Source organism: Cherax quadricarinatus, chromosome 12 (genome assembly GCF_038502225.1).
Source record: "Cherax quadricarinatus isolate ZL_2023a chromosome 12, ASM3850222v1, whole genome shotgun sequence".
Taxonomy (NCBI): Eukaryota; Metazoa; Arthropoda; class Malacostraca; order Decapoda; family Parastacidae; genus Cherax; species Cherax quadricarinatus.
Window position 1 is genome coordinate 45058774 of NC_091303.1, and position 12876 is coordinate 45071649.

Here is a 12876-nt window from a genome sequence, read left to right on the forward strand (position 1 = left end):
ATCACGCTGGTGAAGTGATACCTCACTCTGGTATCACGCTAGTGAAGTGATACCTCACTCTGGTATCACGCTGGTGAAGTGATACCTCACTCTGGTATCACGCTGGTGAAGTGATACCTCACTCTGGTATCACGCTGGTGAAGTGATACCTCACTCTGGTATCACGCTGGTGAAGTGATACCTCACTCTGGTATCACGCTGGTGAAGTGATACCTCACTCTGGTATCACGCTGGTGAAGTGATACCTCACTCTGGTATCACGCTGGTGAAGTGATACCTCACTCTGGTATCAAGCTGGTGAAGTGATACCTCACTCTGGTATCACGCTGGTGAAGTGATACCTCACTCTGGTATCACGCTGGTGAAGTGATACCTCACTCTGGTATCACGCTGGTGAAGTGATACCTCACTCTGGTATCACGCTGGTGAAGTGATACCTCACTCTGGTATCACGCTGGTGAAGTGATACCTCACTCTGGTATCACGCTGGTGAAGTGATACCTCACTCTGGTATCACGCTGGTGAAGTGATACCTCACTCTGGTATCACGCTGGTGAAGTGATACCTCACTCTGGTATCACGCTGGTGAAGTGATACCTCACTCTGGTATCACGCTAGTGAAGTGATACCTCACTCTGGTATCACGCTGGTGAAGTGATGCCTCACTCGGGTATCATGGTAGTGAATTGATACCTCACTCAGGTATCACGCTGGTGAAGTGATACCTCACTCTGGTATCACGCTGGTGAAGTGATACCTCACTCGGGTATCACGCTAGTGAAGTGATACCTCACTCGGGTATCACGCTAGTGAAGTGATACCTCACTCTGGTATCACGCTGGTGAAGTGATACCTCACTCGGGTATCACGCTAGTGAAGTGATACCTCACTCGGGTATCACGCTAGTGAAGTGATACCTCACTCGGGTATCACGCTGTAATGTTTACGGCTTACTGTCCCCTGCTATCTCAGTGATAACATACAACACTGCAGGATGTCTGCTGGCCTGGCCCCCGCTATCTCAGTGATAACATTCGAACACTGCAGGATGTCTGCTGGCCTGGCCCCCGCTATCTCAGTGATAACATACAACACTGCAGGATGTCTGCTGGCCTGGCCCCCGCTATCTCAGTGATAACATAGAACACTGCAGGATGTCTGCTGGCCTGGCCCCCGCTATCTCAGTGATAACATACAACACTGCAGGATGTCTGCTGGCCTGGCCCCCGCTATCTCAGTGATAACATACAACACTGCAGGATGTCTGCTGGCCTGGCCCCCGCTATCTCAGTGATAACATTCGAACACTGCAGGATGTCTGCTGGCCTGGCCCCTGCTATCTCAGTGATAACATACAACGCTGCAGGATGTCTGCTGGCCTGGCCCCTGCTATCTCAGTGATAACATTCGAACACTGCAGGATATCTGCTGGCCTGGCCCCCGCTATCTCAGTGATAACATACAACGCTGCAGGATGTCTGCTGGCCTGGCCCCCTGCTATCTCAGTGATAACATTCGAACACTGCAGGATGTCTGCTGGCCTGGCCCCTGCTATCTCAGTGATAACATACAACACTGCAGGATGTCTGCTGGCCTGGCCCCTGCTATCTCAGTGATAACATACAACACTGCAGGATGTCTGCTGGCCTGGCCCCTGCTATCTCAGTGATAACATACAACACTGCAGGATGTCTGCTGGCCTGGCCCCCCTATCTCAGTGATAACATTCGAACACTGCAGGATGTCTGCTGGCCTGGCCCCTGCTATCTCAGTGATAACATACAACACTGCAGGATGTCTGCTGGCCTGGCCCCCGCTATCTCAGTGATAACATACAACACTGCAGGATGTCTGCTGGCCTGGCCCCCGCTATCTCAGTGATAACATACAACACTGCAGGATGTCTGCTGGCCTGGCCCCCGCTATCTCAGTGATAACATTCGAACACTGCAGGATGTCTGCTGGCCCACAAGACTGAACCATTTAATTAACTGGCTTACAATTATATTGTTAATCCTACTGGAAAAAGATGTACACTACATAAACACACTGGCAACAACTAATAACCTGATACAAAAACTATGTATTCAAACTTTTAATGACAGTACTAAGAAATCAACGAAATTGAAAAAGTTATATAGACGCAGTTTTTGATAAAACAGGATACCGTAAATTTGTCAAACCTAGAAATAAAATAACTTACGAAAGACTATGTCTAATAAAACTGTAAGCTATTTAACTGAATGTTCCGCTAGCGTGAATCAGTGCTTATATGTAATGATGGAGCTAGCTTGGTCCAGTAGGCCTGGTACTTTGAAGTATCAGTTCACTTGTGTGATGCCTGTGTGTGGTATCACCTCAATTGTGTGATACCTGAGTTAGGTGTCACCTTACTTATGTGATACCTGAGTTAGGTGTCACCTTACTTATGTGATACCTGAATTAGGTGTCACCTTACTTATCTGATACTTGGTAACAAATAAAGTGTGCTTCTCTTGCCGCTCGTCTCTGTTCCTCTAAAGACACATGTCTGTAAGCACGTGAAGGCGATATTTTTCTAATTTATTTTCTCACTGTGGATTTTTTTTTTATTTTTACAAATCACGCATTTTATTGTGATTTATTCCACAAACAAACGTATATATATATATATATATATATATATATATATATATATATATATATATATATATATATATATATATATATATATGTATATATATATATATATGTATATATATATATATATATATATATATATATATATATATATATATATATATATATATATATATATATATATATATATATATATATATATATATATATATATATATATATATATGTATGTATGTATGTATGTATGTATATATATATATATATACATATATATATATATATATATATATATATATATATATATATATATATATATATATATATATATATATATATATATATATATATATATATATATATATATATATATATATATATATATATATATATATATATATATATATATATATATATATATATATATATATATATATATATATATATATATATATATATATATATATATATATATATATATATATATATATATATATATATATATATGCATACATACACACACGTCATATAAATCCTTCATAAATATATTGAGATTATCATTTTCTCAAATCATATATTGAGACCAATTACCACTTTGATAAGAGTGAGCTTAATATATATATATATATATATATATATTTTATACTGAAACGTAACAATAACCTGGCAATATTACAGTTGCTGAGGTTATCATCAGTTTATCAGCGTGTGTAGGACTGGTTGTCCACTCTGAGACTCCGGACAGGCTGGATACCAGGTGTCAGAAGTCCGCATGAAGGAGGGACTCCAGGCCTATTACAGCTCCTGTTATGTGTTGTCTGGTATCTGCGCTGTTTGCATTGGGGGCTCCTTGTTGAAAAGCACCACCAGAGCTTCTAAAGACTGTCGAACCTATTAATTAATGAGATGTTTTATTGATTTTAAAAAATAATGATGTTAGTATATAGCATGAACCACTATTACCACAGCCACAAAGATTGTTGATATATAATAATTACAAATAATCATGGAAGTTTTTACGCTATGTAGGCCTAAAAGACACATTTAAAGCATTACCACAGCAACTGTATTATTTTACCTATCTATGTGCATCTTCTGTTGTATAATTGATAACCTGCACATGTGAAAAGATACTCATACAGCATTAGTTGAGTACATGCTTAATAACTTAAAGTGGAACGATACATTAAGCGGGGTTTTGTTGGCTAATATAAGTAGGAGAAAAATACATTTTAAGCATAAGGTCTTAAATGAGGATCTCTTGGGATTTCACTTATGAGGCTGGGCGGATATAAATCAATCTACCTAAATTGTTCTAAAAGAATGTAGGTGGAGACCCATATAATTTGATTAGCTACAGAGAGACAGACACCAAAACACTTTGTACAGGTATATAAAACTAACCACAATGACTGCAATAAAAGCTAGTAGACAGGGCAGAGTAACACACTGAGAGAGACTCACTGTGGCAATGTGTTTGAGCTGGATGCTGAGAGTCTTCTCGATTTCTGTAGACGCGGCAGCATGGAGCCTTTGTTGCATTTGCAACACCTCCTCGTACATGCCCTCACTGCAAGATTAAGACGTGACACAACATTCTCACCACTCTGACAATACAAGAGTTACACTGCTACTGGTATCATGTTATAATTTCCCTATATGTTGCACATCATAGTAAGACAAACATGACGACAACACTTACTTCGTGGACATGACAAACATGACGACAACACTTACTTCGTGGACATGACAAACATACAAGTCTGTACTCTGGTTTCTTCTGAAACTTTACAGTACGGTAAAAAATATCGTGTCGTAATTCTGTATCTTTCCTGTACTTTTAAAGAAATGTATTTTTAGAACTGAAAATTATACAAGATATTTCGTTACTTCCTGTCTTCTACTGTGAAAAATAGTTGCAAACTATTTATTCTGTAAATAATGAAATAGTTACCTATTGTGTTTGATAATTTTGAATAACTAGACTATAAATTTGTCTAAAAACTGATATTTATTAAGAGAAAAAACAAACACTAACCACTTTACCCATGACTTTGTTTACAGTTTTGGTTTATGAGTAATACGACAACTGATTTTTTTTTTAATTTTTTTCACTTATTTGAAAACATATTTCAAATTCTGTAATTAGAAAACTGAGACGTGTTGCATGTCAGAAACATTATCAAACCAGATACTACGCACTCCACGTTCACTTGCTTGACAGGAAGTGTCAGTGCTGCCTCAGCAAGATTCTTCACGTCCTAGTAAGGATGTATGTGCCACCACTTGCATATTCTCATTTTCCATCCCTACTCTTGGTAGTGGGATATTAACAACTTTTCCCCAGGTTTTGCCTTGTGTCACACTACATGTCTCGTCCCCTGTCACCAAGTGCTTAAAATATTCATAAATTACTGAAATCTGGTGGCGAATTTCACTATATGGCCCAGACTGGCAGTACAGTGCTATGTTTTTAGGTCTTCAGGTGTCAAAGTACAAAAACCCTGAACTACCAGTCACCTATTTTTTTAAGTTAAATGCAGTAAATAAATGAAGCTTTATGGTGCAGAGCAGCATCGTCCTCATCATTCAGCTGGGCTCGTCATCACTAGCAATGCGCTGACTCAGAACTTTGTAAAATATCTTTCACAAAAATTTAAACAGAAAATGAACACAAGTTCGGGATCTTCCAGGTTGAAGGTTATGCATGGGGGTAGGTTACTGCCTTCCTTACAAACGTATACGTTGAAAATGCAACATTCTGGAGGCAGGATTTATCATTACTGTTTCCTGCTCTCATGTGGTACGTTGGCATTCACTCAGAAAGAAAAAAAAAACTGTTAAAAAACGAAATTGATTCTATCTGTGGAAAATGTCGCCGTATTTTCTTTATTTCAATATACGTATATTGCATCTACCGTATGAAAAATTAGAAGTTAATGTTTAACTTACCTTGACTAGGTAATCATTAAATAATGAATTAACGCATGTATTAATGGATGACTAACGAAATTGTAATAACACGAATGAAAACAAACCACCAGAACGGGTGGGATTTGAACCCATGGCGAGAGTCGTAAAACTTAAGGCCAGTGCGTTAACCACTGAACCAGTTGGCTACAATAAGATTCTTTCAATACACAATAGGGAGGTTATTATGATTTCATGAGTGATGATGGTTGCTTTGAGGGGACGCGACAGCCACACTGGCGAAAGATTCATCTGTAAAAACCTGCATTTGTGGTCACAGTGGTGGCCCATACTAACCTCCCTATAGTATACAGAAATCTATCTAGTTGGATGAATCTTATTGTAGTCAGCTGGTTCAGTGGCTTATACACTGGCCTGCAGTTTTACAACTCTCTCGTCATGGGTTCAAACCCCACCCGTTCTGTGGTTTATTAATAGGTCCTCATTGATATGTTATTCTCGAGATTGCGGCCTATGTGACAAACTTATGCTGCAAGAATCTTCTCTTGCTGTCACCATATCTATGGAAATTTATTGAGACCAATAATTCCACCGTCGGGATTCGTTTGTAAAAATTTGATGCGCAGTCACAGGAAGCCTTAACATCCACCCAAACAATACTACTAACACATAGAACGTAAGACAAATAAATATACTAATTGATAGATTTACAGTTTAAGAATGAATTAGCTAGATTTAAATTGTTAGTAACTACTATTAGAATTAATGGAATTATTGTCTTAGACCTCAATGTTAAGTGATATTAGGTTATATTAGTTAATGAGATCGGAGATAATGATATATGGCAACTCCATTGTTGAATGGGGACAACGTGGAGTCATGATCTATAGGAGTTACCAATTCAGTGACCATGCGGTCTTCAAAATACTGCCTGAATATCATGTAAGAGGCTTCCATTCATCTCTTCCCAGGCTCCCTTAGTAAGATAATACTCAGCATTTCTCTTTATTTTGTTGGCCAACAGTATTTGGGGAAAAGTGGTGCATTTGAGCTTCCGGTAACTATGTGGGCAAATGCCCAACATTTTGAAATCAGTCCTTATGTGTACATGGTATCTGGAAATGACAGAGAGAGAGAGGTCATAGAAATCTAGACTGCTTGGGTAGAATCAGTCAGTTCTAGTTTGTGCATGCGGATAGGAATTTCAAGCATGTTTTTCAGTACCGTAAACAGAAGTATACCTTGAGGGTCACTTACGAGAATGGGACTCTAGAAGTCTTGCGTTGTCTGTGTCAACAGCGACTGCCGGAGTGGGCATCTCACACGATCCCACAAAGAACTTCTTTTACTGGTCCTTTGAACCGGATTGTGGAGTAGTTTAGCAGACTGGTTGAGTCTTAACATAGCTAAGCCACAGTTACCAGTGACTTACACAAGTTAGGTTAAAAGTTAGCTCACAGCTTGTGCTGAGTGACTTACACAAGTCAGGCTACAGTTAGCTAATTTGACTGCACAAAGAAACTAATTATTTACAGTGATTTACAAGCAGGCCAGAATTTGCAAAGTAGCTTTTTACCATTTACAGTAGTTGTAAGAGCTAGGCCACGTGTAGCCTAGTTAATTATTTACAGTGGGTTGCAAGGCCAAAGTTAAGTTAGAGTCTGCATACTATTTAAAACGGTTATAAAAGTTAGGTTAGGATCTAACTTATCCACTTAATCACAGTGAATTAGGCAAGCTAAGCCCACTTAGCCCAAGTTATTTACACACAAATTTATGTATTTGCTGATTTCATAAGTGGAATTAATAATTTTTATTTGTGCTAATAGAGTAAATTTTAATTTTGCAGAAAACTGCATTTGTTCTGTGTAAATTTAGTTGTCACTGGTTCATACTAATGTATGGGATTTATGACTTGTACAAGTGTAAAAGTTAAGTCTTGCAATTACTTGCTAACGGAAAACAGAAGTTCTTAGGTTATGCAGTGTAACCTTCCTCTGCTAGAGATGACATAACGATATTCATCTTGTAAACCTGAGTGCTAAACTGTTTCAGTTAGGTTTGTTGGCTGACAACATATATTTTGATGCAGATTCGAGTCAGTATATGATCAATAAAATTGTTAAATTTATTGAAGAGTGTCAAGATGCATTTGCTCTTACCTAACTTTGTATCGTGCGGTGGGGTGGGTTAATTAATGTTGTACGAAGTATGAATTAGTATTGCACTCGAACTACAACACAACAATGGTGAAAGAAAATCAAGCAGAGTCCGTTTCAGTGCTAGTGAAGTTAAATCGATCAGTGGCTGCACATAAAGGGCATCTAAACAAAGCATGCAACAGATGTAATAATGTAGATTGCAATGATTTACAAACTTGTCTGAAGCATTTCGATGAAAAGTTGCCTAGGTTACCACAGCTAAATTTACCAACGTCTGATGGTACCTTAACAGAGTACATTTCGTTTTAGGATCAGTTGAAGGCCCACCTAGATGATAGGAATGATTTGTCGGATGCTGTCAAACTACAGTATTTACAAATCCAGCTTAAGTCAGGCACTACCCAACCACCAGTGCTATTTACCAGCATCCCAAGAACCAATTGAAAGACATGTCTGGCGATACAGATGAAATAAAGTTACTCATACGGTATCGACTGATAGATTTAGAGAGTTGACGTCTTGACTGTTGGAGCTTAGACAAGTTTCTTATTGAGGTAATGAGTTTGACAAACAGCCTTAGAGATTTGCATGACTGAGGTAGTTTGGAATGGTTTGTTAGCCAGGCAATTCAAAGAAAACTAGCCAATACTACAATACATGAGTTACAACTGAAATACTGGATGAACTAGTTATGATATAAGAAGTCATTTATGAGGTGGGAGATCTCTTTTGAGATCTCTTGGGAAAGTACGGAGCCACTCAGACATTTGAAAGAGGATAAAGTTAAAATAAAGAGTGTTAAGATCACTGGAACCGACAAGGTTCCAGTGTGGACCTATGGGTCCACACAGTGGAAACTGGACAGTTGAAGTTTAACCAGTGTCTCCGCGATGAGAATGGCCAGACAGTGCTCATGCCCAGGGCCCACTGTGGGGGTATGAGGGAAGCGAACTTGATCTAGACTCAGCATCTACCTTCGCTGGCAGGAGGATGTGGAAATTTATTGAGATAAAAAATTCCACTGCTGGGATTCATTTGTTAATAATTTGATGTATAGTGGCAGAAACCCTTAACATCCACTCAAAGAACAGCACTAACAAGTAATTGAGAGACTGTTCAACTGCCTCCCAGCACACATAAGGGGGATTACCAACAGACCCCTGGCAGTCTTCAAGCTGGCACTGGACAAGCACCTAAAGTCAGTTCCTGATCAGCCGGGCTGTGGCTCGTACGTTGGTTTGCGTGCAGCCAGCAGCAACAGCCTGGTTGATCAGGCGCTGATCCACCAGGAGGCCTGGTCACAGACCGGGCCGCGGGGGCGTTGACCCCCGAAACTCTCTCCAGGTAAACTCCAGGTAATAAAAATGAATTAGGTAATTTTAAATTGTTAGTAACTAATATTAGAATTAATAATGTAGCCTTAGACCTCAATATGAGATGATATTAGGTTATATTAGTTAATGAGATCAGAGATAATGATATCTAGCAACTCCATCGTTGACTGGGGGCAGGGAGAGGGCTAGAGAAGCTCTTCTGGAAAAGGGCAGCGTGGAGTCAAGTTCTGTGAACATGGCGTCTTGAAGTGAAGGGTCATAGAAGTCTAGATTGTTTGGATAGAATCAGGGGATGTCTAGTTTGCATAGTCTCCACAACCAAGTCAGTCAGTTCTAGTTTGTGGATACAGATAGGAATTTCCAGCATATTTTTTTAGTATTCTAAAAAAATGTGTACCTTAAGGGTCACTTGTAAGAAGGGAACACTAGGAGTCTTGTGTTGTCTGTGTCAACAACGACTGTCACATCATCAACCAGGAAGTGCATTTCCACTAGGAATACTATTACAGACTTAATTAGTAAATTTGTGAATTAATCCTTTAATTTTATAATATAAATATAATGGTTGTTCCTGATGATTTATAAATTGTTGAAACATTGTGTTCAAGAATTTGATCACAAATGTGTCAGATATATATATATATATATATATATATATATATATATATATATATATATATATATATATATATATATATATATATATATATATATATATAATATTATTCTGTCAGCATGACTATGGTTACTTAAGCAGGGATTCCCAAAAAAGATTTTACTACGTTAACTTATGATTAGAGAACAAAAAGGCACAATACTATGACTGGAAGAATACAAAAAATAACTCGAACATTTCAGTCCGACTTGGACCACTGACTAGCAACTAGTGTGACGTTATCTGTATATTAACTTACGACTAATTCGATGACATTAATGCCTTGTCAGATTGTTTGGTGAGGTCAAGGTTTTCTATCTTCTCAAGAGACCAGGAAGGTTGCCTAATATTAAGTTTTCGTGAAACATTCAATAATTATTTAGAATTATACAATCACTTATTAGTTCTCTTCTTTCTGTTCTTATTTATAAGAATTGTTATTGTTCGAGAATGTTACTAGCTCTACATCTTATTCTGTTGATTATACATATAACAGCACCACATTCAGCTGCTCATCACAAGCTTCTCGTCTTAATTTATTTTGTTCTATTAGGGATTAGTAAGATCTTAGGTTTTTCCAACTTAATAAATCCCTGTGAATCCTGTCCTAGTATATTTATTGCTATTTTACCTTTGATAAAGACGTATCTAACATGGTCTTTTGGCCACAGTATTGTCTTGGCACATGTTGGTAGCACATGCTTGTCCTTCCTTAATGATAAAGTAAAAAGTTAGATATTCAAAGGATGTTAAGTTTTTTTCTGGTATTTTTTTTCCCGCCTTCCAAATTATACTTATAGAGAATTTCCCATAATTTAAAACAAACACTGATGTCAAGTGTCTGGCCAGTTTTTGTATCTTTTCAGTTGCTTGATCATCCAGGTTGACTGTGTACCTTATTATCTGTTTATATTTTATCGTTGGGCAATATCTTGGCATACTGTCTTTGACTAATTGCTACTTTGTCCTGCGAGTAAGAACTTTTTGCTAATTTATCTTTTAATTCTCCTGTGACAAATAACATACTTTAACATACAGCACGTTTAGCAAAGACGAACGGGTGGCTACACTGACGATATTAAGCAGTAAATAAGTTATTGTCAATGGGAAATCTATAAAAGTTTTCGAAAGGCTTTGAAATCCAAATTAAACGTGCAGAGATGGTCTTGATATACAGGAATGATATATAAGAATGGCTGAGACACGTAAGAAAATTATAGTTAATAAACAGTAATGATCCATTGCGATCAGATGAAATAACACTGTTACCAGAAGTGATGCATCTACACTGTTACCAGCAGTGATGCATCCACACTGTTACCAGCAGTGATGCATCCACACTGTTACCAGCAGTGATGCATCCACACTGTTACCAGCAGTGATGCATCCACACTGTTACCAGAAGTGATGCATCCACACTGTTACCAGCAGTGATGCATCCACACTGTTACCAGCAGTGATGCATCCACACTGTTACCAGCAGTGATGCATCCACACTGTTACCAGCAGTGATGCATCCACACTGTTACCAGAAGTGATGCATCCACACTGTTACCAGCAGTGATGCATCCACACTGTTACCAGCAGTGATGCATCCACACTGTTACCAGAAGTGATGCATCCACACTGTTACCAGCAGTGATGCATCCACACTGTTACCAGCAGTGATGCATCCACACTGTTACCAGCAGTGATGCATCCACACTGTTACCAGCAGTGATGCATCCACACTGTTACCAGCAGTGATGCATCCACACTGCTACCAGCAGTGATGAATCCACACTGTTACCAGCAGTGATGCATCCACACTGTTACCAGCAGTGATGAATCCACACTGTTACCAGCAGTGATGCATCCACACTGTTACCAGCAGTGATGCATCCACACTGTTACCAGCAGTGATGCATCCACACTGTTACCAGCAGTGATGAATCCACACTGTTACCAGCAGTGATGCATCCACACTGTTACCAGCAGTGATGAATCCACACTGTTACCAGCAGTGATGCATCCACACTGTTACCAGCAGTGATGCATCCACACTGTTACCAGCAGTGATGCATCCACACTGTTACCAGCAGTGATGCATCCACACTGTTACCAGCAGTGATGAATCCACACTGTTACCAGCAGTGATGCATCCACACTGTTACCAGCAGTGATGCATCCACACTGTTACCAGCAGTGATGCATCCACACTGTTACCAGCAGTGATGCATCCACACTGTTACCAGCAGTGATGAATCCACACTGTTACCAGCAGTGATGCATCCACACTGTTACCAGCAGTGATGCATCCACACTGTTACCAGCAGTGATGCATCCACACTGTTACCAGCAGTGATGCATCCACACTGTTACCAGCAGTGATGCATCCACACTGTTACCAGCAGTGATGCATCCACTGTTACCAGCAGTGATGCATCCACACTGTTACCAGCAGTGATGCATCCACACTGTTACCAGCAGTGATGCATCCACACTGTTACCAGCAGTGATGCATCCACACTGTTAACTATAATTTTCTTTTCCACCAAGTCACGTACATCACAGGATTTAAAATTCATGAAAGTTTGGAGGCACATAGTGTTTGTGTTAGGCATGCAGCTGCTCCTCCACCACTCCCCCGCGTGCTCCTCCACCACTCCCCCGCGTGCTCCTCCACCACTCCCCCGTGTGCTTCTCCACCTCTCCCCCGCGTGCTCCTCCGTTTTTCGTGGAGTATCGTAGCTTTATTTCCGTAACAGAAGCGTAAAGCTGTGTCAGTGAGCGTTCAAATGCTTGAATTAATCTAGAAACAAGTACACACCGAGCCAGAAACAAGGAAAGAAGTGTACATATGAGATAATAATGGTGCCATTCTTACACCAGGTCAACTATAAGCCTAAAGTGCCGTGTGAAAAAATTAACTTAGTATAATTTATGCGAGAAAAAAAAAGCCTCCCTTAAGGCTCCCTCAAAACAGAGTATCTTACATAAAGATTCAGTGTATATAACAGTGGTACACAGTGTATAATTAAGATATCAAAATAAATTTGGTGGTAAATAAGATTGTAGTCTCTTAAAATAGGCCAAATGGATACCCATTGTGTATTCAGTTTGCCAGGATCCTACCACGCAAGCCAGTTGTTTAAAAATTTATACTTACAGCTAGTTCTACGTGAGTATAGCAATACCA

At 39.2% G+C, this 12876-nt stretch overlaps 1 protein-coding gene across 1 annotated transcript in view; it reads right to left on the minus strand.

Moving 5' to 3' along the window:
* Positions 1-3136: 3136 nt before the first annotated feature.
* Positions 3137-12876, minus strand: part of LOC128686674 (uncharacterized) — a 445607-nt gene continuing 435867 nt past the window's right edge. Inside the window, exons 8-9 of the mRNA XM_053773696.2 lie at positions 4081-4186; positions 3137-3507 (exon numbers count right to left, since the gene is read on the minus strand). Of these exons, the coding sequence (XP_053629671.2) occupies positions 3424-3507; positions 4081-4186 (190 nt within the window). The 3' untranslated portion in view covers positions 3137-3423. The remainder of the gene's footprint in view (positions 3508-4080; positions 4187-12876) is intronic.